This window comes from Temnothorax nylanderi, unplaced genomic scaffold, assembly GCF_030848795.1.
Source record: "Temnothorax nylanderi isolate EJ_2023f unplaced genomic scaffold, tnyl_v1.0 TNYL_tig0301_pilon, whole genome shotgun sequence".
NCBI lineage: Eukaryota > Metazoa > Arthropoda > Insecta > Hymenoptera > Formicidae > Temnothorax > Temnothorax nylanderi.
In genome coordinates this window covers 59,860-85,372 of record NW_027249363.1, presented here as the reverse complement: position 1 = coordinate 85,372, position 25,513 = coordinate 59,860, and the positions used below count along the sequence as shown (strand labels likewise).

The window sequence follows — 25,513 nt, the reverse complement described above, 5'->3', positions numbered from 1 at the left end:
AGGGGGAGGGGGGTACCGCGTTTTCGCCGCGCCGCGGAGTCCGCGTGCAATGGCCGCGTCGGTCCGCGTGACGTCACACGGCACGCTCCCGCTCGCGTTATCTCCCCCTCGTAGATGTTCTCTCGCGCCCCCGTCCCCCGTTCGCGCGCGTCTTCTCGTTCGCGCGGTCTCTCTCCCCCGTTCGCGCGCGTCTTCTCGATCGCGCGGTCTCTCTCCCCCCGTTCGCGCGCATCTCTCTCCCTCGCGCACGGTCTTCTCGCTCCCGTCACCCATTATAGTTAGATCATTTTTTATATTATTTTAAGTGATTTATTTATTGGAAATAAGAGGAAGAATATTTAATAATATATACGAGACAGATGAGAAAACGTTTAATGATCGCGCGACGAATGCGGCACGCGCATTCTTATCGAGAGTTACCGCTCTGTAATTCTAAACCGCTGACGGTGGACAAGGGATCGGTAGACAGAAGGAAAGATAATTTTAGATACAGTGATATGCATTTTAATATACATTTATTTCTCATATAATGCATCGTGTATAATATTATCTGCAGCATACGCCAACAGTTCACAATCAATAATCGAATTTTTATCATAAAATTCACGCAAGATTCTAACTGCATTACATTTATCGGCGATACAATTTTGGCGTAAAATGGTTACAAATTGTTTAAATTTTTCACTTACGCCATGAACATTTTGGCATAGTTGAAAATACACATTCTCGACGCAATGTTCTAGTTCGAACAGGAAGAGTACGGTTGACGGTTTCATGTACAAGCTGGTGGCGCACGATGTCAATTTTACAATATCTGCGTCATGTATTTTAACGAGTTCCAGATCTCGAAACGCTAGCGATGATGGCGCCGGTGATTGCACGAATCGCTGAATATCTGCACGTTTTTCGATGAATGTCACCCACGTTGCATGAGGCAGAATTATCCGATTGCCTCGGTTATCGCCAATAAGTATATCCACAGAGGACATAGGTCCCGCGTTGATTCCAACATCCAAAAATTTATATGCTGTCGATGTCAAGGCAAATCTCCTTCCCAAAATACGAGGCGTGTAGCGGGGTTTATTAAAACTGAAAAAATATTGGGTGTACAACTTAGTTCGGTCCGTTTTCAAAAGATGGCTCTAGGTGTTATAAATGGTTGACGGCGACAGCTGATTTTTGCTGTATCGTGAAGTGTCAACATCTGTTAACCAAATATTGTTTACAAGCCTTTGAGTTTTGCACAACAAGTTTAATTTTTACTGCGTTGAAAATGTCGAGTTTCGTTCCAAATAAGCACCATTTGCGGGAAGTTTTGATATTCTGTTTCAATTGGAAGAAAAGTGCAGCTGAAGCGCATCGAATGCTTGTGGAAGTGTATGGTGAATCTGCACCATCGGATAAATCTTGCAGAGAATGGTTTCGACGATTTAAAAGTGGTGATTTTAGTGTTGAAGACAAAGAGCGTTCGGGTCAACCGAAAAAGTTTGAAGATGAAGAATTAAAAACATTACTCGATCAAGATTCGTGTCAAACGCAAGAAGAGCTCGCAAAAACATTGGAAGTTACTCAACAAGCTATTTCGAAACGACTCAAAGCCGCGGGATACATCCAAAAGCAAGGAAATTGGGTCCCATATGAATTGAAACCGAGAGATATTGAACGACGATTTTGCATGTCCGAAATGTTGCTTGAACGGTACAAAAAGAAGTATTTTCTGCATCGAATCATTACCGGGGACGAAAAATGGATTCACTACGACAACCCGAAACGTAAAAAATCGTATGTAAAGCCCGGCCAACCGGGAACATCAACGCCGAAGCCGAATATCCATGGTGCCAAGGTAATGCTCTGTATTTGGTGGGATCAGAAGGGTGTGATCCACTATGAGCTGCTGAAACCTGGTCAAACCATCACGGGAGACTTCTACAGGCAACAATTGATCCGTTTAAAGCGAGCTATAGCCGAAAAACGTCCAGAATATGTGACCAGACACGAATCCATAATCTTTCACCATGACAACGCTCGGCCTCATGTTGCTGTTCCGGTTAAAAACTATTTGGAAAATATCGGATGGGAAGTTCTGGCTCACCCGCCTTATAGCCCAGACCTTGCCCCTTCCGACTACCATTTGTTTCGATCGATGCAGAACGCTTTGACTGGAATACGCTTCACTTCAAAACAGGGTATCAAAAATTGGCTCGATTCATTCTTGGCTTCAAAAGATGAACGCTTCTTCCGCGACGGAATCCATAAATTGCCAGAAAGATGGGAAAAAGTAGTGGCTAGCGATGGACAGTACTTTGAATAAGGTATTAATTCATTTTATCGTTCAAATAAATGCGTTTTTCAAGCAAAAAAACGGACCGAATTAAGTTGTACACCCAATACAATTATGTTTATAAAAGTTTTTTTGCACAAGTATATACGAAAATTAGCGGTACTTACTCATTGTGCTGTTTCTCGCACGTTTTATCCTGAATCGGAACGTAGTAGTTTGCACCGTGAGTGTTCATCGTAACTGGAGGCTGTTTGCGACGTACTCGAACCGTATCAAACTCTTGACTGCGCTCTAGAATCCTTGTAGACTATTTATACATACAAAAAATGCGAATCTTGCAAATAGCGCCAATGTACGGCTGCTGCATGGTGACCACCACCACATATATGTTAAATGTGATATCTTTGTCAAGAACATTCGTGATGAGATCACCTCATCGGGCATCAAATATGATTTTTTTTCAAGAGCATACGTGTCTCGCGATGATTTTATCGAACACGTGCAAAACTGCAAATTTTGCAATTTCGCATAAGTAAATGAAGCGACATCGTTTTCAAGAACATACGTGTCTCGCGATGATTTTATCGAACACGTGCAAAACTGCAAATTTTGCAATTTCGCATAAGTCAATGGAGCAATACCGTTTTCAAGAACATACATGTCTCGCGATGATTTCATCGGACACGTGCAAAACTGCAAATTTTGCAAATAGCGCCGATGTACGGCTGCTGCATTGATACAGATCAAATCACCGAAAGTCAATGGCGCGATATCGTTTTCAAGAACATACGTGCCTCGCAATGATTTCATCACACACGTGCAAAATTGCAAATTTTGCATTTTTTTGGAAGGCGCAAATGTACGGATGCTGAGATGAAATTAGATATGGTAAAAAAGCAAACGATGCATCATTAGTAGAATATAAATTGACGAATCTGGGGGATACGCTCAGCAGTCGAGGACTGGAAGTCGCGAGTGCAACAAATTGTGTCAGAAAGAGGATCGTGTAATAACATGGAGCAAGAGTTGTTGGACCAATCCACCCTTTTAAATTCGAGGGAAGACTTTGCCGCGTGGGAGCAACGATGCGATGAGTTTATCAAATCGTTGGAAGAACAAAGCCGAATTAAACGGCCGCGATTATCGATCGATCCTAAACAGTCATCGATCGGTCTCAAACAGTCGTTGGTCGCCTGTATCGCACGACTCGAAGGTCTGAAAGACTCGGTACGTCAACGTTTTGTGCATGTGGGTGCAGGATACAGTGCGAGTGAGACAGGACTCAGATGGCGCGAGATAAATACGGCCTTTGAAAGTCGTATACTGACTGGTGTGGTAATAAATTCCAAACACATCGAACCTCATCAATTTCTCAAAGATGCGAGAGACATTGTACTCGATCGTGTGCGGAACGTCATGCAACGACATGACAATGTAAAAATAAACACAATGTTTAATGGTGAATTTGTTGCGGGCGACAAACGCGCGAATAAAAGTATCGCTACGAGAAACTATGAACTTTTTCGTGAGTCCGATCTGTGTGAGTGGTACAAGCGACACATAATCGAGCCTACCCTAACATCGCTGGAGGAATTCCAGGAACGTGATAGCGGATGGGCGTTGTCGCGTCTTAATTTGACTGTTAACATGAACAAATATAATCCATTGCACGCGGGGTGTTTTGTGGAAATACCGCGAGAAATTAAAATGAAGAGAGCGGTGATAAACGTGCGATCAATGAACAATGCGTGTTTCGCATGGTCAGTGACGGCTGCTCTGCATCCAGCCCAAAGACATGCAGATCTGCAATCGTCGTATCCTCATTACACGTCGGTGCTAAATCTTACAAACATTAAATTTCCAATGACGTTGGATCAAATTAAAAATTTTGAAGATCACAACGACATCTCCATCAACGTGTACGGCATCGAGAAAAAAAACAAGGAACTTGCTATCCTGCCAATACGGGTTACTGGTCGAAAGATGAACAGACATGTAAATCTGCTGTACGTGCATGACGACAACGTGGGACATTTTGCATGGATCAAGAACCTGTCCCTCCTCGTGAGCTCGCAATTGAGTAAAAAAGAGCACAGGAAATACTTTTGCGATCGGTGAGTATACATTCTAATAACTAATAAAAATAATTTTTACGTAAAAGATATAAAAAAATTTCTTTATTTACAGATGTTTGCACTACTTCAGCTCCAGCGAGAAATTGGAAGCCCACACCGTCGACTGTCAGGAGATGAACGACTGCGCGATCAAGTTACCGAGCTATAACGACAAGTGGTTGGCTTTTAAGAATTACAACAGGAAGGAACGAGTTCCGTTTATCGTATACGCCGACCTGGAATGTACCCTGGAGAAGATGGAAGCGGATCCGGAATCGTCCAGGTACACATATCAACATCATCGCGTGTTTAGTATAGGGTACTACGTGCGTTGCTCGTATGACGACTCGTTATCAATGTATCGGTTTCGTCGCGATAAGGATTGCGTCGCGTGGTTCGCCGAGGAGCTAAGACGTTTAGCTCACGACGTAAAGACAATCTTGTCCACTAATATACCCATGGCGGATTTCACGCGAGACGAGTGGGAAAAGTTTAACAGCGCAACGCACTGTCACGTGTGCGAAAAACCGTTCGAGCCAGACGACGTGCGAGTACGCGATCATTGTCATCTGACCGGTCAGTACAGAGGTCCCGCGCACTCAAACTGTAATCTGAACTACAAAGATTCGCATTGCATTCCCATAGTTTTTCATAATTTATCTGGCTACGACGCGCATTTTATTATAACGGAAATAGCAACAGCGTACGAAGGACATGTAGACTTACTCCCAATCACAAAAGAGAAATACATTTCATTTAGGAAAAACGTTAAAAGCACCGAAGATAAAGATAAGAAAACTTGCGTCAAATTGCGATTTATCGATTCATACAAGTTTCTCACCGCTAGTCTCGACAAATTGGCATCTTATCTCAGCAAGGATAAACTGCGAATATTGCAACGCGAATTTTGTAAAATATCCGCAGAAAATTTTGATTTGCTGACACGAAAAGGCGTATTTCCGTATGAGTACATTGACTGCGTCGAAAAGTTGGAGGACTCGTGTTTACCACCGCGCGACTCGTTTTATAGTTCATTGACAGGTGACACCGTATCCGAGAGCGATTACGCGCACGCCGTCAACGTCTGGCAGCGGTTCTCCATTCGAACGCTCGGTGACTACAGCGATTTATATCTCAAAACCGATGTCTTGCTGTTGGCCGATATCTTTGAAAATTTTCGCGATAGCTGCGTCGCGAGTTATGGACTCGATCCGGCGTATTATTATACTCTACCAGGTTTCACGTGGGACGCTATGTTGAACATTTGAGTCAATGTTCAAACAGATACGCGCTGGCCAACAACAAGTACAAGCAGTTGTACGATCCATCGAAACCGTCGTCATATCTGATGTATTTTGACGTAAACAACTTATACGGCTGGGCAATGTGTCAACCATTGCCTTACGCAGATTTTTAATGGGTCGACGACGTAACCGATTTTAATGTTATGGATGTTGCGGTGGATTCCACGATAGGCTACATTCTCGAAGTCGACTTGGAATATCCGCAACATCTTCACGACGCGCACACTGACCTACCGTTTTGTCCGATAAACCACCCGGTAAGCGGCAGGACAAGCTCCTCGCAACATTATACGATAAGAAACGTTATGTCATACATTATCGCAACCTGCAGCAGTGCACTCGTCACGGTCTCCGTATATCAAAGATTCACCGCATATTGAAATTCGCGCAATCTCCATGGCTTCGCGATTATATAGAACTAAATACGAAATTTAGAACATTGGCCAAAAATGATTTCGAGAAAAATTTATACAAATTGATGAACAACGCTGTGTTTGGCAAAACCATGGAGAATGTGCGCAATCACGTTGACGTGCGACTCGTGACTCATTGGGAGGGTAGATACGGCGCGGAGGCATTGATCGCGAAACCAAATTTTCATAGCCGAAGCGTCTTTTCGGAGAATTTAGTAGCAATAGAAATGCGAAAACTCGAGGTGAAGTTCGACAAACCAATCTACGTGGGTATGTGCATCCTCGATATATCCAAGACATGTTTGTACGAATTTCATCACGAGTACATGTTACCGTTGTATCGCGACAAGTGTAAAGTCACGTACACCGATACGGACAGTCTCATTTATCACATCGAGTGCGAAGATGTGTATAACACCATGAAGCGCCACATTATTAGATTTGACACTAGCGATTACGCGGTCGATAATGCGTACGGTATCCCACTCGCCAATAAAAAAGTTCCGGGCTTAATGAAAGACGAAAATAACGGTGCGATAATGACCGAATTCGTCGGGCTTAGAGCAAAGATGTACGCCTTGCGAGTAGACGGTAAGAAAGATACGAAAAAAGCTAAAAGTGTTAAGAGTAACGTCGTAGCCAGGTCGATAACGTTCGACGATTACACGCGGTGTCTGCGCGACGAAATTGAAATGACGCGACAGCAAGCCTGCATAAGATCCAAACAGCACGAGGTATACACCGTGTCCGAAACGAAAATAGCTCTAAGTCCGTACGATGATAAACGATACATTATACCCGGTTCTACCGAGACGCTGCCATGGGGGCATTATAAAATACCATTGTAAATACATTTAGATATGTATGAAAATAAATGACTCATTTGTATGTATAATATGTTTTTATATTGTAATAAATTTTTACAATACATTATTCTTGTGTATCCATAAATTGTGTGAATTATCAAATCCTAACCACTTTACATAAACCTCATCTCCCCTTTTGCGTAAAACTTTTTCAACGAGATACACGTCAGGATTGGCAACGCGATGTAAAATTTTGGTTATTTCGCTCAAATTAGATGGCACATTTATCGATCGTTTCAACGTAACCGGAGTTGAAGCCATTACAGAGTCGTTAAACGAGGCGTTTGGTCGTTTTCGTTTGAACTTTGGCTCTTCGTCTTCCCACGCCGTTTCATTCTCAATCTTTGACACGTCAGATTCTTTGCCAACGGTGTTTTCGGCAATCTGCCTTAGAGGCTCGATGATGGGCTTAAAGTGTCTCTCCAACGCGATATCTTTCTCCATTTTACCAGTTTTCAAGGCGTGATACTTTTTGAGAATCGAATCGCTCGTTTTCGCAATTTGATTTGCTATCCTCTCGCGCTCTCTAATCTCCTCGCTGCTGTCCATGTTGCGATAACGTTGTTCAATCGGCGCGTCGACAACAACTAACCACGTTTCGGTATCGCAAAGTCGTTAAATTCTTTTCTGTATCGACCATTCGAAATCGCGCTGTCCTTGTCTATCACCACGAATCCATACTTTTGTTGCCAACATGTATGACACAATTTGCTGAAATCATCGTATGACATATCTGTGTTTACGTGATCGTTGAATATGTGTTTCAGATTGGTACCATCCTGTTTAAACAGAATCAATAAATTCGCGTTGTCGCGTATAAGATGCTTCGGTATCTTTGCATACGTCTGACAAAGATAGAAGGAGTCAACGTCCGCGTGCCGGCCCATTGCAAAGTATTCTCTTATTGTATCCTGCTTGTCGCATGCCACGTCATCAAAGATAAAAATAGAATTCGGGAGCGCCTCGCTCGGTGGAATGACGTCGCTGTTATTCGAGAACGTAAAGTAGCCAATCTCTTCTATCGGTGTTAGTATATTCTCCAAATATTGATATTTCGGCTGTTGCAACGATTTCGAGTACACATACACGTTCTCGAAACGTACACCGTGCGGACTTTCCAGCAAGCTTATCAAGACGTTTGTCTTGCCGCAATTCGACGGACCGCAGATGATACCGCGTATAGAAATCGGTAGCATGTCTCCATGTTTGCGTACCTCTTTCGTTAACTGTATCCTATCGTCAAAGTTTGTTACTTTGATCGTCCGCGATTGTCGTACGAACCGCATTTTACCTCCCCTCCACAACGAATGAAAAACAGTATCGAGAAAGCTGGCCTATTTATAGAGGCGCGTAGAGCTGAGATGCTCAGTCTTTAAAATGTTTTTGCTCGTGTCGGATAACAGCGATATTTACGATTTAACCGCCGAGCAGTTAAAGTATATACCAAAGGTCATTCTACTACGGCAGTTTTATAATCATATAGATTATTTGTGGGATAAGCTTCCCGAACATATCAAGGCAGATTCGGAGGTTCAGCAATACCGTCGCTGTTTAATACATTATAATTTGTCGTGTCAGCAAACGCACACCGACGGTCCGCCGCCGTTGATAAAAAACTGCGGCAAATGCCGTCGAAGATAGGTCGAGGTCTGTTGAATCGTGCGATAAACGCGCTTCCGATCGAATTACATATCCCCGGCTATCAATTTTGCGGTCCGGGAACTTATTTAGAAACACGATTGGCAAGAGGTGATCGGGGTATTAATCCATTGGACGCAGCGTGTCGCGAGCACGACATAGCCTACTCGCGTAGCAACGATCTCGCAGAACGACACGTGGCAGACAATATACTCGCCGCGAAAGCGCGAAAACGTGTCACCGCGAACGATTCGACTCTCGGAGAGAGAGCTGCAGCTACAGCCGTCTGGGCGGCCATGAAGGCTAAAACGAAACTCGGTATGGGTTTGAAAACGAAGAAAAAGAAGAAGAACAAGCGAATACTTCCGGTAGCGAAACGCGGCGGTATCCTACCGATCCTGCCGTTATTAGGGGTTCTCGGCTCGTTGGTCGGCGGAGCGGCGGGAGTCGCAAAGGCTGTGAACGATAACAAAGCCGCGCGACGTCAGCTGGAAGAGATGCAACGTCACAATCGCGCCATGGAAGGTCACGGACTTTATCTCGCTCCGTACAAACGCGGACGGGGAGTCTCGAGAAAAAAAAAAACGTCGAAGAGACGCTAAAAATTCCCAAGGGCGTAACTACCAACGTACAACTGCAACAACTGGCAAAACGTATGCGCATTCCATATTTTAGAGGTATTTTCATGCGCGACTCGTTACCGATCGGCGGTGTACGTCGAAACGAGAGCGGTATCGTGAATTTGGATAATACTGAGGGACCGGGTACTCACTGGGTGGCGTACACGAAGAGGGGAGATCGTGCCATATATTTCGACAGTTTTGGCAATCTTCGACCGCCGAGAGAATTGGCGCAGTATCTAGAGAACAATGTAATAGAGTACAATCGCACGCCATATCAGCGATACGATCAGAGCAATTGTGGACAACTGTGTCTGCGTTTTCTACAGTCGGCTGACAATCAATTTAAAGACCGGCGTTACGCTGTTTAATCTCAGTATTCATTCAAACATGTCACTGACATTTACGCTCACCGGCAAGAGCAGCATCTTCGCGGTAAGCTACTTTCCCGCCGTGGATTTGAGCGATGGCGATTACGAGCTCGGTCTGACAGATTTTGAAACCTATCACACGATACCGAATGTAAATTCGTCGAACAATAAATTCTACTATGACGACGACAAGGAGATTACCATTCCCGAAGGATCGTACGAACTGGGTGATATAGACATGTATCTGAAACGCGCTCTTTTATGGGATCAATCCAATAATGTCTCGATAAACGAAGATGAACCGCACCCATTGATTATTATTCGGGCTAATAACAATACGATGAAGAGCGAGATCAAGTGCGCTTATCGGATAAATTTCACCAAACCGAACAACATTGGATCGTTGCTGGGATTTTCAGCGAATCGCGTGCTGGAGTCGCAACAGTGGCACGAATCGGATGTTCCGATAAATATCATCAACGTAAACATCATTCGCATAGAGTGTAACGTGACCGCTGGTGCGTACAGCAACGACAAGTACGTGCACACGATACACGAGTTTTCACCGAGTGTGCCTCCAGGATATAAGATATCGGAAACGCCGGCACAGATCATTTACCTTCCGATCATCGTACGGAGCATTTCGGACTTGACGCTTCGCGTCGTGGATCAGGACGGTCGATTGATTGATTTTCGTGGAGAGGAGATCACCGTTAGACTGCATGTACGAAGACGACAGCGATAACGTGAGATGCTCGTACTGAACGAAGCTGAGCAGGTGCAACAGACGAGAAACAAAATTAGAGAGACAATCCGATCGCCAAAGAAGAAACTCACTGCGTCGAACGTTGAATTTCTGAAATCATTGGGTTTCGTCGTACGAAATGGCTAATATCTTAAACATTGGAGGTGAACCGATCTTTGACGACAGCGTCGTCAAGATTGAGACACACACGTACAATCCGTACGCCAACACAACGTTTGGACATAACGATGAGATAAGAATACCCATACAACAGCAGGATTTATACACGTTGCCGTGCGAGAGCTTTCTCTACGTTGAAGGAAGATTGACGATAAAGAAAAGGAATGACGAGTCTCAGGCAACGCTTGCGAATAATTGTGCAGCGTTCATGTTCGATGAGATTCGGTTCGGTGTGGAGATTGATCGCAACAGAAACGTTGGAATAACCAGTACCATCAAGAACTATGTATCGCTATCGTATAATGATTCTCAACTCATGCGGAATGCTGGATGGGACGTTTCATCGAGCATAACGGAAGGATACTTCAACTTTTGCGTACCGCTCAAGAGGTTTTTGCGAGGATTACAAACGCGTGGTTGTTAACGCTCGTCACGAATTAATTTTGATACGAGCGCCCAGCGACAACAATTGCATTGTAGGAAATCCGGCGACGGAGCCGGAAATTGAATTGTTTAAAGTACAGTGGCGAATGCCTCACGTCACATTAAACGAGATCAATAAGCTATCCATGCTACGGGCCTTGGAAAGCGGGCGATATCTTAGTGTTAGTTTCCGTTCGTGGGATCTGTACGAGTACCCCATGTTGCAGAACACGACCAAGCATTCGTGGGCCGTCAAAACGGCGACTCAGCTGGAGAAGCCGCGATACGTTATCTTTGCGCTGCAGACCGGGCGCAAGAATATCATGTCTCAAAATGTTAGCGTATTCGATGACTGTAACTTGACTAACGTGAAACTTTATCTAAACTCTGAATTTTATCCGTACGACGACTTGAATCTGGATTTTGGCAAAAATCGATACGCCGTCCTTTTCGATATGTATGCGCGTTTTCGTAAAGCTTATTACGGATACGATTCCAGTGATACGCTTTGCAGCTTGTATACATTCCTGATGGAAGGACCTTTTGTTGTCATCGATTGCTCGCGACAAAACGAATCTGTCAAGAGCGCCACCGTGGATGTGCGAATAGAATTTGACTGCAAAGAGAATGTACCGGCAAATACTACCGCCTATTGTCTCATCTTGCATGATCGTGTAATCGAATACTGTCCGTTGTCGAACGTAGTGCGCAAAATCATGTAAATTGCAATATCAGCGGGTATTGCGATATAAGAAGCACTGGTGTACCGCGATAAGATACAGATTGCTCTGTCGTTTCGTCATGATCGTACCAACGTTTGTCGATCTGCAAGGCTTCACCGTCGGGATGAAATTTGTAAAGGAGGTGGCGGTTCTGAGAAACGGGACCGTTTTGGCGCATTACATTTTTACATGTCCCATGCCATGGAGTCTCCTCATGAAATCCGACAAATCATGCGCTTCTTGGTTGATTGCAAATCACCATGGACTACGATGGGAGGATGGAAACGTGCCATACAGCATGGCGAAACATTTAATTACATCGGCCGTGCTTGGAGAGGGCGACGAGACGTCGACTCTTGTGTACGTCAAGGGATGCCAGAAACGAGAATGGCTGGTGGATCTACTTGAGAATAAAGCGAGAAAAAATGTAAACATTGAGACTTTGGATGTCGATTACGAAGATATCGAATCTTTAAATAATCTAGATGTTACTAATACTATAAGATGTGAAAAACATGTTAAGAATTGCGCATTACAAAATGTATTAAAAATATTTAACTGGTGGTCGCGGCACCAGAAAAAATTATGATTTTTTTTAAATAAACTATATATGTATATATAAAATGTTTTATTTCCTTTTCCCACATAGTTTGTAGTATAATACATGGTGTAAATAGACAGGTGAAGCATTGCGCATAATGGCGGCAGGTTTGGCGGTTGAACCAATCAGGAGGCGACCCGTTTTGTAGGCGCTCACTTTAAAGTGAAATTCGATTATAAGAAATAAAAATGCGTGAATCATGTAAAATTTTAAATATATATTTAATGAAATAACCTTAAATTAATTAATTAATTAATGACAATTAAACCTACGTAACCCAACTAAGGCAGGAAAAACGGAATAAATGAATAAACTAATAAACGATTAACCCTTAAGCTGCATACGGCGTCCGACCCAAAGTGATATCTGCTCGTAACTGTAAAACTTGCAAGCCTGTCAGAAGATATTAAATAAACGATGTTTATCAAAATTACTATAAAATCGTCAATTGCAATGTAGACAGATGTTTCATGAATTTTTATATATTTTTAAAAATACTTTAAGGTAGGGAAAAATAGCGTTAAACGTGACAGACCCACGTATGCACTTAGAAGGTACCGAAAAAACCTATGCAGTTTAAGGGTTAAACCTACCTGACCAAATCACAGACAGAAGAAAGGAGTTTAATACATAAATAAACTATAATGACAATTAAATTTGCGTAAGCAAATCAGGAATGTTAATCAAATATTATCCTACCTTGTTTAAGTTAGGTTATAGGTTTAATTGTTTATCAGTTTATATTTATGGTTGGATTACGCACACATATTGTGGTTACGCACACACACACGGGGGGGGGGGGGTGGCGGACGAATCAGTGCGTTTCCCGCTGCCCCCCCAACGTCAGGTAAATGTGCCGAGAGGGACAGCCGGGGGGTTTTTAGTGGGGGGTTGGAGAATCCCATATATATATATATATATAACCGCCCGCCCCGGGGGAGGGGGTATCCGTGCGGATTTTCCCCCCGTCAAAAAAAAAAAAAAAAAAAAGTTACGCACACGATTTTTTCCGCACAACAAACGCACGCGACGGGTAACGGACATAACGGATGACGCGCTGACGGGAGCACCCATATTGCTTTTCTTGCAAAACGGGTCGCGCGCTGATTGGCTCAAAAACTGAACGAGTGCGCAGCGTCGGGAATGCTTCACCTGTCTACTTACACCATGGTATAATATAGATGTTTTAGCTGTTCAAAAGCTGTTTAAAAGCTGTTTTAGCTGTTCAAAAGCTGTTTAAAAGCTGTTTTAGCTGTTTTAGCTGTTCAAAAGCTGTTTAAAAGCTGTTTTAGCTGTTCAAAAGCTGTTCAAAAGCTGTTTTAGCTGTTCAAAAGCTGTTCAAAAGCTGTTTTAGCTGTTCAAAAGCTGTTTGATAGTTGTTTTTAAAGATGTTCAAAAACTGTTTTTAGTTGTTTGATAGTTGTTTGATAGCTGTTTGATAGTTGTTTTTAGTTGTTTTTAAAGCTGTTTTTAGTTGTTTGATAGTTGTTTGATAGCTGTTTTTAGTTGTTTGATAGCTATTTGATAGCTGTTTTTAGTTGTTTGATAGCTGTTTTAGTTGTTTGATAGCTGTATTTAAAGTTGTTTTTTGAAGATGTTTTTAAAGTTGTTTGATAGCTGTTCAATAGCTGTCTTTTTTCTCGCAAGGATTATTTTCGTATAACATAATATGCCACAGATAAATCACGCGCATCCTCGCTTCTCATTATATTCGATAGCGGTTCAGAGTATCCACCCGCGATTGCAAGATGCAACGGTAAGTAGAAGATTATTTTTCATGACAGCTAGTTTTTTTCAATGCCGCAGATAAATCACGTACAACCCTCTCTCTACATTTTTCGTTCCCTATAAATTGAGCTCTGTCTCGGGTCAGAGCACAGTCTCTCTTTGCAAACATACGGCTTATTACATGCATTTTGTTACATAACTGCTATATAATGGCTTATATTGAAGATGTGATTCAAATATCTTATCCAACGACTGGGGTGTGTATAACAATTCGCGATTAAAGTGCAAATTTGTAAATATTAACTGGTATATAACTTTTACAGATAGTATGGGTTGATAACATACCCATCGTTGAGGTGCGCGTTACAGACATGGTGAGAATTCGAATTCTTCGTGGCCAGGTATGTATACTTTGTATCTTTATATTTTTAACATTTTTTAATTTTATGTAATCTGATTTCAGCGACAGATATATCGTGATCAGGTGAGAATCGATGGCTTCTTGAATTTGGAGCATCAAAGGTGGACTCGCTATTTCAGATCAATTGATCGTGAAGCCAACGATCTAATATGGGAGCAGAGCGGCGAGGAAGACATACTCGATTTACAAATTTTGTTCGGAATGCGTATCTACGAACCGGAAATTTGGTAAAATTATTTCGAAAATACTTCAAATACATTATTTGAAGAAATGTATAACTTTAAAATTTAAAATATAAAATATAAAATAATTTTTAAAATCTGTTTTCCGTTATTTCGCCGATTCCATACCCTTTAGATAAGCTAGTAATAGTGATGCTTAAATATAGCAAATAATTTTATAAAAATAGTAAAAGAAAAGATTATATATGATTTATATAAACATTATAATTCAAATATGTTTAAAAAAGCTTAACATATAATATTATTTACACATTAAATAAGTTTAAATATAATGGAGAATGAACGAACGAGATCACCCGAGTTGGAGCGTGAGAGACCGCGCGAACGAGAAGACGCGCGCGAATGGGGGCCGCAAGCGAGAAGACGCGCGCGAACGGGGGGAGAAAGAATCGGGTCGGGAGCGAGAGAGACCGCGCGAACGGGGGAGAGAGACCGCGCGAACGAGAAGACGCGCGCGAACGGGGGACGGGGGCGCGAGAGAACATCTACGAGGGGAGATAACGCGAGCGGGAGCGTGCCGTGTGACGTCACGCGGACCGACGCGGCCATTGCACGCGGACTCCGCGGCGCGGCGAAAACGCGAACGCGGTCACCCCTCCCCGCGGCGCGGCGAAAACGCGAACGCGGTCGCCCCTCCCCCGCGGCGCCCGAAACGCGGTACCCCTTTCCCCCGCGGCGCGGCGAAAACGCGGTACCCCCCTTCCCCTCCCCGCGGCGCCCGAAAACGCAGTACCCCTCTCCCCCGCGGCGCGGCGAAAACGCGGTACCCCCTCCCCTCCCCGCGGCGCCCGAAAACGCGGTACCCCCCTCCCCCACCCCGCGGCGCCCGAAAACGCGGAACCCCCTCCCCCCTTTTTTTTAACGTGGAGAAATCTTCTACTACCGGCCGATTTCCCGGCCGGTAGCCCCCTCTGGTGTTGAGGAGGGGGAAGACCCCCCCGCCCTCCTGGGAGCGGACGAGGGGAGTGTGGGACTCTTACCCACTAAAACTCCACGGGTATCCAGCACTGCGCATTAAGTGGGGGAACGCCTGGGAAATATTTATAATTACTTCCAGGCGCCCCCCTGCGCATAACCCAATAGGGCCTCCTTCAATGAGCCGGCTGGCTCGGAGACCAAAAAGGTCGACGGTCTCAGTTTATACGGCAGGGATGTGGACACCACCCACCCCTGCCGTCCTCTCCCGTTGTTGTGGGAGGTATGGTGCGACATCTGGAGTCCCAGCCAGATGCCGCACCCCCCTTCCTCCGCGCTGCCCTTTATCATCAGGCAGCGCGGAGGTTCGTGACTTCTCTTGTCACCGCTATGGTGGCAATATCCCACCAATTGTTGGTGGGATGGCTGGCCAGAAGGGGCAGGGCACGGGAAGTTCTGCCATCAGGACAGAACCCCCACCATGCTCCCAACTGGACAGTCAAGCTCTAATTGGGAGAGGACTCGTCGCATTAGGGGTTTTGTTCCCCGCGACGGATCCTCTCCGCCACCTCTTTGGCGGACATTACTTGACCGCAGAAAGTCAAGAATTCCCGCCATCTCGATTCTCGCCCGACCATCTCCGCCACGATGGTCGGGAGGGAGAGGTCATCCCCGACCTCCCCCTTGAGGACACGGCGCTGCTCGTCCTACGCTGGACAGACCTCCAGCGTGTGCTGCGCCGTGTCCTCCCTCTCGTCGCAATGGTGGCAACGGGTGGTGGCCTCCTTCCCTATTCGGTGCAGGTACTTTCTGAAGCAGCCATGCCCGGTCAGCACCTGCACCGAATGAAACAATAACCCGAGACCCCCCCTGCTGTTAAGCCAGTCTGGCAAGCAGGGCCGGATGGCCTCGACGGTCCTCAATCCCCACTCGGAGGTGGCGAGGTATTCTTGCCACTTTCTTATGAGGACCGCCGTTTCCTGGAGCTTAATGGCCCTACGCGCTTTGTCGGGGACTGGTATCCCCCTCGCCCTTAACTCGGCAACGCGCCTATGAACCTCGGCGCGCTGTCTCGCGGCGAGCTCGAGCGGGGGAAGCCCCGACAAGAGCGTCGCCGCGTCGTGCGAGACCGTACGGTAGCACCTGGATACTCGTAGGGCAACCGTGCGCTGAACTTGATGAAGTTGTCTCTTTACGCGCACGGTGCTTTCCGCCTCGTCAGCCCAAACAGGTGCCCCGTACAGCACAACGGCCTGCACGACGGTAGCGTAGAGCCGGCGAGCCCGACCGCTCGCCCCTCCCAGATTTGGCATCAGCCTCGCAAGGCTGTTCGCCACGTTTAGTGCCCTGGGAGTTAGGCGAGCGAAATGCTCGCCAAAGCTCCAGGTTCCATCCAGATGGAGGCCGAGCACCTTCATGCTCGCCTCCACGGGGACTCGGGTTTCCTCCACGTTTATGAAGGCTTTGGGTGGCTTCCCCATTCGGCGGTCATAAAAGAAGACCGCCTGGGTCTTCTGGGGAGCCACCCTCAGGCCTGCCTTCTTAATTTCGGCCACCACCTTTGCCACCGCGAAGTTAGCGATTCGGAAGGCCTCCTCCCAAGTGCTACCTTCAACCCCCAGAAATGTATCGTCGGCAAAACCATTAAGCCAACACCCTGAGGGGAGGGCCGCACGTAGAACGGCATCATAACCGAGGTTCCACAGGAGCGGACCCAATACGGATCAGAGTAATGAAAATTCAAATTAAAAAATAATGCATTACTTATTAATTTTTTAATAAGTAATTATTTCTTTATTTATTAATTATTAAAAAAGTAATCCGAAATGGAAAAACCGCATTAATTATTTAAAAAATAATGCGTAATGAAAAAAATCGCATTGATTATTTAAAAAGTAATGCGTAATAAACAAAATCGCATTGATTATTTAAAAAGTAATGCGTAATAAACAAAATCGCATTAATTATTTAAAAAGTAATGCGTAATGAAAAAAATCGCATTAATTATTTAAAAAGTAATGCGTAATGAAAAAAATCGCATTGATTATTTAAAAAGTAATGCGTAATGAAAAAAATCGCATTAATTATTTAAAAAGTAATGCGTAATGAAAAAAATCGCATTGATTATTTAAAAAGTAATGCGTAATGAAAAAAATCGCATTGATTATTTAAAAAGTAATGCGTAATGAAAAAAATCGCATTAATTATTTAAAAAGTAATGCGTAATGAAAAAAATCGCATTCATTATTTAAAAAGTAATGCGTAATGAAAAAAATCGCATTGATTATTTAAAAAGTAATGCGTAATAAAAAAAATCGCATTGATTATTTAAAAAGTAATGCGTAATGAAAAAAAAACGCATTAATTATTTAAAAAGTCATCCGTAATGGAAAAAATCGTTGAAATTTTTGTTTATCATTCGTTTTATGTACGGATTATTGAAAATAAATATTACTGTTCATCCCTGCTTAATACACACATATAGTAGGCGAAGAACGAATATAGTACGTAAATTGTACGTGTACATAATATTGTGGTCCTCTCATTTTCCATGGGCGCCATCATGTTGATTGACGAGAGACATAGCAGTAACATTAATTGTCATGTATCTATAGATATGATCCTCTCAACGGTCAATCGATTATTGCGAATATCGGGAGATAGCGTTGTCACTTATAATTTGGCAAACTTTAGACGGATGAGATCATAGAGATATAAAGCCTTGTGTACACGATACTAGAAATCGGTCCGAGTTTCGGTTTAAGCCAATGAAACTGCTGCTTTTCTGTAAGAGCTGCAAGTTGATTGGCTTAAACCGAAACTCGGACCGATTTCTAGTATCGTGTACACAAGGCTTAAGAATAGAGTGCGCTCGCTCGCGCACTCTATTCTTATATCTCTATGGATGAGGTGCACGATAGAGGAGGGTCACCATCTTGGTGTCATTTACTCTGTGGATTTCATAGAACGTGAACGTATGTTTGTACTCAAAAACATTATATCGCGTATTATTGTGAGATATATAATCAGTGCAGGTGATTATTGAGTGTGACTAGTTGGGGTGTTTGATTATTGTGCACAATTTTTCGATTACAGCGGATTGCAAGTATTTTTTGTATTATGTAAATGTAGAGTGTAACCACGCTTGGCACCGGTGTTACCAATTCCATTGTTAATTATAAATTATAATACATAGTGAAGCAGCAGCAATAGTTATTTGTGTAACAAGTGCGGGAAGTTGAGAATTGGACACGAGTGCGGAGTGGACGCACGAGCCGAAGGCGAGTGCGATCACCCGCACGAGTGTCCAATTCTCAACCCGCACGTGTTACACACCCTATTTTATATTACAAAGTGCGTAGAAAGTGGCCTATTGCGCGCGCGCCATCCGTCGCACAGATGGCGCGCGCGGAATGGGCCACTTTCCGTGCACGTGTGATATAATAATTATTTTCCGGATTCTTTTCGTATTTCAGTGTATACCCGTTCATTATCCGCTTAGTTAAGAAATGATTGTTTAATATATTATTTTTGTTAAAAAGTTATTAGTGTCGTTCGAGAGTGCCAGCACAAACAGTGTTATATATAATCATAGTGTACAGTCGGTACCAAAAATTTTTCACTTAGGTTAATAATCCATTGTTTGTTTATAGATAAATTTATAAATTATTAGTGATTTAGAGAATTATATAACAGTGATTATTGGAATATATCGATAATAATACAATTTCATTCAACAATCAGATAACATAAAAAGAAAAGATAAATTTTTGTTATATTTTGATTGTATCATGAAGAAGAATAATTATTCAAGTTGTACAATTCTTTGTCGGATTACCCACACAATAATACAGATTCATTTTTTGAAATAACTTTGTTAATTTAATTGAAACAATACTCAATTCATTTTGTGATTAATTCTTTTTGCATTAATATTCGCCAAACAAATTTAATCTTTGTGATAGATATTATCATTTTTTGACAAGTTGAATATTTCCATTATCAATAATTTTAGTAAACAATTCACATTTTGCTTTTAATTTTTCAATTCAATTTTTAATTATTGTAAAATTTGTTAACTTCAATTTAACTATTATTGTAGTTTGTTTATAAATAAAAATAATAATAATAATAGACCTAAATAGATATAATTGGATCTTTTAAGATCTCGTTTGATTCAGTTAGATTCAAAATTTGGGAAAAATTAAATCTAACTAGATCTAATCAGGTATTAGATCTACTTGGGTCAATTTTTTTTCGAGCTATTTATCGGAAGATTTTTATGATTTTCTTTTTAGATTTAACATGGACTCAACAAACTCTCCAATTCGCAAAAAGATAAGAACAAAGCAATCAGGTTCTGTGATTTTAAATAAAAAAAAATCAAAATGTGGAGTTACAAAGAACTCTTAGTCAAATTTCAATTGCATCTTCTATCTCAAGTATTGATGAAGAGGAAAATAACAGTGAGGAAAATTCCGATGCAAGTAATGATGATGATATAAAGACTAATATAACTGAAGAACAAAAGATGTTAGCTGCCATCAATAAATCAACATGTCTTGATGGAACGTACTTTAAGGTTGACAAGTCAAAATCAAGTACAGTAACAGGAGATGTTGTTGCTGTATGTCAATTTTGTAATCCTACGAGAGCACTTAAAGGAAAATTTAGAATTACTTCTAACTTTACAACGCATTTGAAGGTAAATTAAATTAATCCTAATGCATTATTTAAAATAAATAACTGAAGATAAACAATTTTTATTTTTTGAAAAAACAAATTGATATTTTTTTATCCGATTTTTGATCACGTGACGTCTTTACACCAATAACGAAAAGTGGCTTCACTCTTTTGGGATTCTGCTCACGAGCTTTAGTATTTGTTAGCAATGTGTTGTTGAACCAAATAATTTTCTTCCAAATCATCTCCATGACCAAATTTCTACTCAATTTTTTTATTTTCTCCTTAATTTTTTTGAATTATTTCATGCAACGGTTTTTTTTTATTTGAAAAATAATTTTATAAAATTCACCAAATAATCTATAGTATTAAAAAAAATTCAAAAACTCTACTTCTTGCAAATTAGAATAATATCGATGACTTATAGTTAATTATCAGAAATAATATTTATATTACGAATTATTGTAAAAAAACGTTTATTGCAACTTTAAAAAAATCTCATAGCTATTGCCAATTAAAAACAATTAAAAAAAAGTATATCATAGAATATTTCCTTATTATCAATTTTATTTAATATTCTATATATTTTTTCTAGAGAAAACATGCAAATGTTTATAATGAGTATTTAGAATATGCAAAACAAAAGCGACATGGTGTGGAAAATACTTCCGTTATTGATAGAAAGCGCTGGTCGTGTGTTTTAAATCAAGAAGAATTTGAGCAAAATATCACAAATTTTGTATTAAAGTATATGATACCATTCAGAGCGGTTGAAGATCCGTCTTTCAGAAAAATTTTTGATGGTACGTATGATTATACAGTTATAATATTTTAATAAACTGAAGACTGCCGCAAAATTCTGATTTTGTCAGCCCAACTTATCACCTATTTGCTTTACAGATTTCAAAATAAAGAGAGGTGATACTCGGTTGAAGCACTTGACATGTTACTCTTTGGCAAAAAGAGTCGACAGAAGTTTTAAGGAGATGTTACAAGAAATTGGTGATGCAATGAGTTCGGTGATCAATGGTGGTGGTTTTGTTTGTACTACGGCTGATGTATGGACAGGAGGATCACGCAGATATCTAGGTGTCACAGCTAGTTGGGTAAACAATTTCACTTGATATGATATATACAATTCAATATAATCTTATTTGAAATATGAAATTATAGAGAAATAAATTCGGGGCACGTACAATTACATAACTGGCAGTTTATCATAAAATACATTGCGACAAATTATGAATAATCGTATATAATAATTTAAATTTATCTTAACCCTCTTATTTACCAATGTTCTCCCCACTTTCGAACCGCACGATCGTGAGCTGTGGAGGGGCAGTGGTACACAGTGCCGTATCATTCCCGTCATTGGCGCCAAATAGCAAATTCGAATTATACTTACCGCTAAACTTTCAAAATATGTTTTATTTTAGTGCAAAACGTTAAAAATATTTTTGTTTATTTTAACACATTTACAAATACATTCGCAAACATTTCATTTTTTTTCATGATTTAACATTAAATTGTGCATTATACCTTTTTTTTAAAATAAATATAATTCAATTTATAATTTTCATTTGCCTACAAAAATTTACTTTGAAGAGTTCTAATTGTTATTCCAATCCTCATTGTTATTATTATTGTGAAATTTCATGAAACATTTAAACTTACAAAGCGCTACCAGACACTGCTTGCAATGCCATTTTGTTCGAATATTTAATCAACTGTCTGATCTTCTCCCTTCTTTATTATATTGTTTGCACAGCTTTGCTGTTCCACTGACCAAAACATGCTTTACATCAATCCTCGGTGGGTTGATTTCTGACATTAGTCTCTTACGTGAACAAAAATCGCCAATGAGTTTTTTTTATTCATTGTTGCCGAAGTTGTAGATGATTGAGTGATTTGGATCGATCTGGTGAATTTTCCAATGAGTACAATTCGAAGGCATTTATGATACAAATATCAATCACGTAGTGAAATACGTATTTCCCCCATTTTTTGCTAGGTCTTCCTACTTTGTAGTAAGAGCGTTTCTGATCGCTCAAGTCAACGCCACCTATTCCTCTTATGTATTTTTCAACTGACAGTGGACATTTTACGATAATTTTTTCACTGTTTCTTTGTCGCCTTCCTATATATAATTTTTCTATGCACGAATACTGCTAATACATAACTAAAAAAATTTATTATTTTTATTTCTTGCATTTCATACATATTTCCTTCAAATTCATAAGCACGCTTTATCATTCATTTAAATTATTAGTGTCTCAAGAAAAAAATTATACGTCTCACATGTACTCTAGTGAATATGCTTGTAGTCCGCATTTCCTGTGTTTTGATATTGAATCAATACAACAATTTAACTTTACTTGTACAGATACATCCTGAAACATTGGAAAGAAAGTCGGCTGCACTTGCATGCAAGAGATTCTCCGGAACGCACTGCTTTGATGCTGTTGCAGATCTGTTGTCAAAAATTCATGTTTTATTCAAGTTAACGCCTGAGACAATAAGAGCGACCGTTACCGATAACGGATCTAATTTTATTAAGGCTTTCAAAGAATTCGGTATTGTAATTCCGAATGACCCTTCTAGTAGTAAGTAAAAAATAAGAAATTTCTATTTTTCTTCAACTTGGCTAATTGGCTTTTACGTCTTATAGTTCTTGAATATAGTTATTCCAAGTGTTTTCTTTTTTTTATTGTAGATAATTCTCAAGATGAGTATGAAAATAATGATGATGCTTTTGACGTTAGCATATTTGACGAGGATGTTGATTCTGATGAAAATTGTATTCAGATTGACAATGAATTTAGCAATGAGTGTGACGCAAAATTACCTCGGCATATCAGATGTGCTAGCCACACATTAAACCTTATAGCTAAAACTGATGTTTTGAAAGCTATAAAAAATTGTAAACGATTAAATTCAAAGCATAATAATGTCATGCACAAATGCACAGCAATATGGAAGTCGTTGCGTTCTCCGAAGTTTAATGAAAATTTGAAGGCATACCTTGGCATTGCACTTCAACGACCAGTCGTAACTCGCTGGAACTCGAGTTATGATTGTATCAAAAAATTATTGACTGTGAAAGAGAAGCTATTGAATAACGATTCAATTAAATTCAAAAAACCCTTGAATGACTTAGATTTTCAATATTTGGAAGAATACGTGCGATGTGCTGCTCCTCTCGCAAATGCTATTGATCGTTTACAAGCTGATAACTGCTATTACGGTATTCTTCTTCCGACATTGGTGTCTTTAAAGTATCAAATGAATATGTTAATCATTAATGAAGATATTATTGACTGTAAACCAATGATTGAAGCAATTGTTGATGGTGTTGATCGTCGTTTTGAGAAAATTTTCGATTTTTCGAAACCCGATATCGATGCAGTCATAGCTGCTATTTCTCATCCCCAATTCAAAGGTCGTTGGCTAGTACCGTATTCACGAAATGTGCAAAAAAATATTCATGAACGCTTTCTTGTGGCAGTATCTCGAGAATCGTCACAAGAAGTACAAAGCTCTGTCAATCAGAACTATGACGACGATTTTGAATTTGGACACACCAATTTGACAATCGATGAGTTCCGACCATCTCTATCTCAGGGAGAATTAACAGCAGAAGTAACGCGTTATTTAAAAAGTAAAGAAATCCAACTCGATATGTTGGAAAACTATCCATCGATTCGGAAAACGTTTGTAAAGTATAATACACCGTTGCCGTCATCTGCTCCCGTGGAAAGGATGTTCAGTTATACAACTATGATGAATTTACCAAAATACAATCGACTTAAGGATGAGCATTTTGAGCAACGAGTATTATTAAAAGCAAATGCAGGAAAAAAATACCGTTAACTTAGAACATTTGTATGTGTAACATAGTTAAAAAATGTAATGTAAATTAAAATATAATATGAATTTGTTTCGGTACCGAACATGAGAATAAAAATAAAAAATAATCAATAGTCAATACTAATAATAAATAACAATAAAATGCAAAAAAAATTGGATGGATAATCGCATTCTCAATACAATAGTAATACGCAAAATATAACGTGTAATAAAAATATTGATTATTATAATGTATATCATATCCATTAAATATTTATGGTGTGTAAAATTTAACTTCATACCGTGTGTTTGATAAAGCGTAATTTAAATAAAATAATTTTTAGTTTTCAACATGCGAATAAGTCCAGCGAAATTAAGAAAAAAAAAGAATGATATTACATTAGTTATTTATCTCTTGTTCCCGTCCTCCGTCTCCACCCCATCCCCGTCCCCGTCCCCCGTCCCCGTCCCCGTTGCTCCCAATATTACCTCCTACCCACTGTTGGGAAAGACGTAGTTCTACGTCAAAAATATATATACTTGTACAATGTATATTGATTGTATTCAATTAAACCATTAATCAAAATTTTATTTTCATTATTATTTTTTAGCAAATATATAAGAATCCTGATTGAGCATACTTGGGTGAAGTAGTAAAACATACAAAAATCAAAGAAATTATTTCAATAATTTATAAATATATAATAATTCGTTGGAAGAATGGCTGAAAAGACTCATCATAACCACAATAATCACAATGCGTGCTGTAACGCAAATGTAACTGGACTCAGAGTAATGAAAATTCAAATTAAAATTAATGCATTACTTATTAATTTTTTTAAAAGTAATTATTTCTTTACTTATTAATTATTAAAAAAGTAATCCGAAATGGAAAAACCGCATTAATTATTTAAAAAATAATGCGTAATGAAAAAAATTGCATTGATTATTTAAAAAGTAATGCGTAATAAACAAAATCGCATTGATTATTTAAAAAGTAATGCGTAATGAAAAAAATCACATTGATTATTTAAAAAGTAATGCGTAATGAAAAAAATCGCATTGATTATTTAAAAAGTAATGCGTAATGAAAAAAATCGCATTGATTATTTAAAAAGTAATGCGTAATGAAAAAAATCACATTGATTATTTAAAAAGTAATGCGTAATGAAAAAAATCGCATTGATTATTTAAAAAGTAATGCGTAATGAAAAAAATCGCATTAATTATTTTAAAAGTAATGCGTAATGAAAAAAATCGCATTAATTATTTAAAAAGTAATGCGTAATGGAAAAAACCGCATTGATTATTTGAAAAGTAATGCGTAATGAAAAAAATCGCACTAATTATTTAAAAAGTAATGCGTAATTGAAAACCTTTGTATTGGTTATTAAAAAAAT

The 25,513-nt window shown here is 40.3% G+C and overlaps 2 protein-coding genes across 2 annotated transcripts; one reads left to right on the top strand and one right to left on the bottom strand.

The window, feature by feature from the left end:
• Positions 1 to 515: 515 nt before the first annotated feature.
• Positions 516 to 2,516, bottom strand: LOC139780864 (uncharacterized). Its single transcript, XM_071719576.1, has 2 exons — positions 2,449 to 2,516; positions 516 to 1,089 (listed from the first exon to the last, which is right to left on the bottom strand). Exons 1-2 carry the CDS (start codon positions 2,514 to 2,516, stop codon positions 516 to 518), a joined length of 642 nt encoding a protein of 213 aa, XP_071575677.1.
• Positions 2,517 to 18,541: 16,025 nt separating this feature from the next.
• On the top strand, positions 18,542 to 24,219 carry LOC139780859 (uncharacterized). Its single transcript, XM_071719564.1, has 6 exons — positions 18,542 to 18,619; positions 19,883 to 20,289; positions 20,863 to 21,070; positions 21,168 to 21,373; positions 22,651 to 22,870; positions 22,981 to 24,219. Exons 2-6 carry the CDS (start codon positions 20,116 to 20,118, stop codon positions 24,135 to 24,137), a joined length of 1,965 nt encoding a protein of 654 aa, XP_071575665.1. The 5' UTR covers positions 18,542 to 18,619; positions 19,883 to 20,115; the 3' UTR covers positions 24,138 to 24,219.
• The last annotated feature ends 1,294 nt before the right edge of the window (positions 24,220 to 25,513 follow it).

Excerpts from the sequence above, each read along its gene's own strand:
- LOC139780864 (XM_071719576.1), bottom strand. The coding sequence starts at position 2,516 with ATGAACACTCACGGTGCAAACTACTACGTTCCGATTCAGGATAAAACG. Across the intron at positions 1,090-2,448 it reads TGCGAGAAACAGCACAATGA|TTTTAATAAACCCCGCTACA; the intron begins GTAAGTACCGCT and ends ATATTTTTTCAG.
- LOC139780859 (XM_071719564.1), top strand. The coding sequence starts at position 20,116 with ATGTTAGCTGCCATCAATAAATCAACATGTCTTGATGGAACGTACTTT. Across the intron at positions 20,290-20,862 it reads ACTTTACAACGCATTTGAAG|AGAAAACATGCAAATGTTTA; the intron begins GTAAATTAAATT and ends TATTTTTTCTAG. Across the intron at positions 21,374-22,650 it reads TAGGTGTCACAGCTAGTTGG|ATACATCCTGAAACATTGGA; the intron begins GTAAACAATTTC and ends TTACTTGTACAG.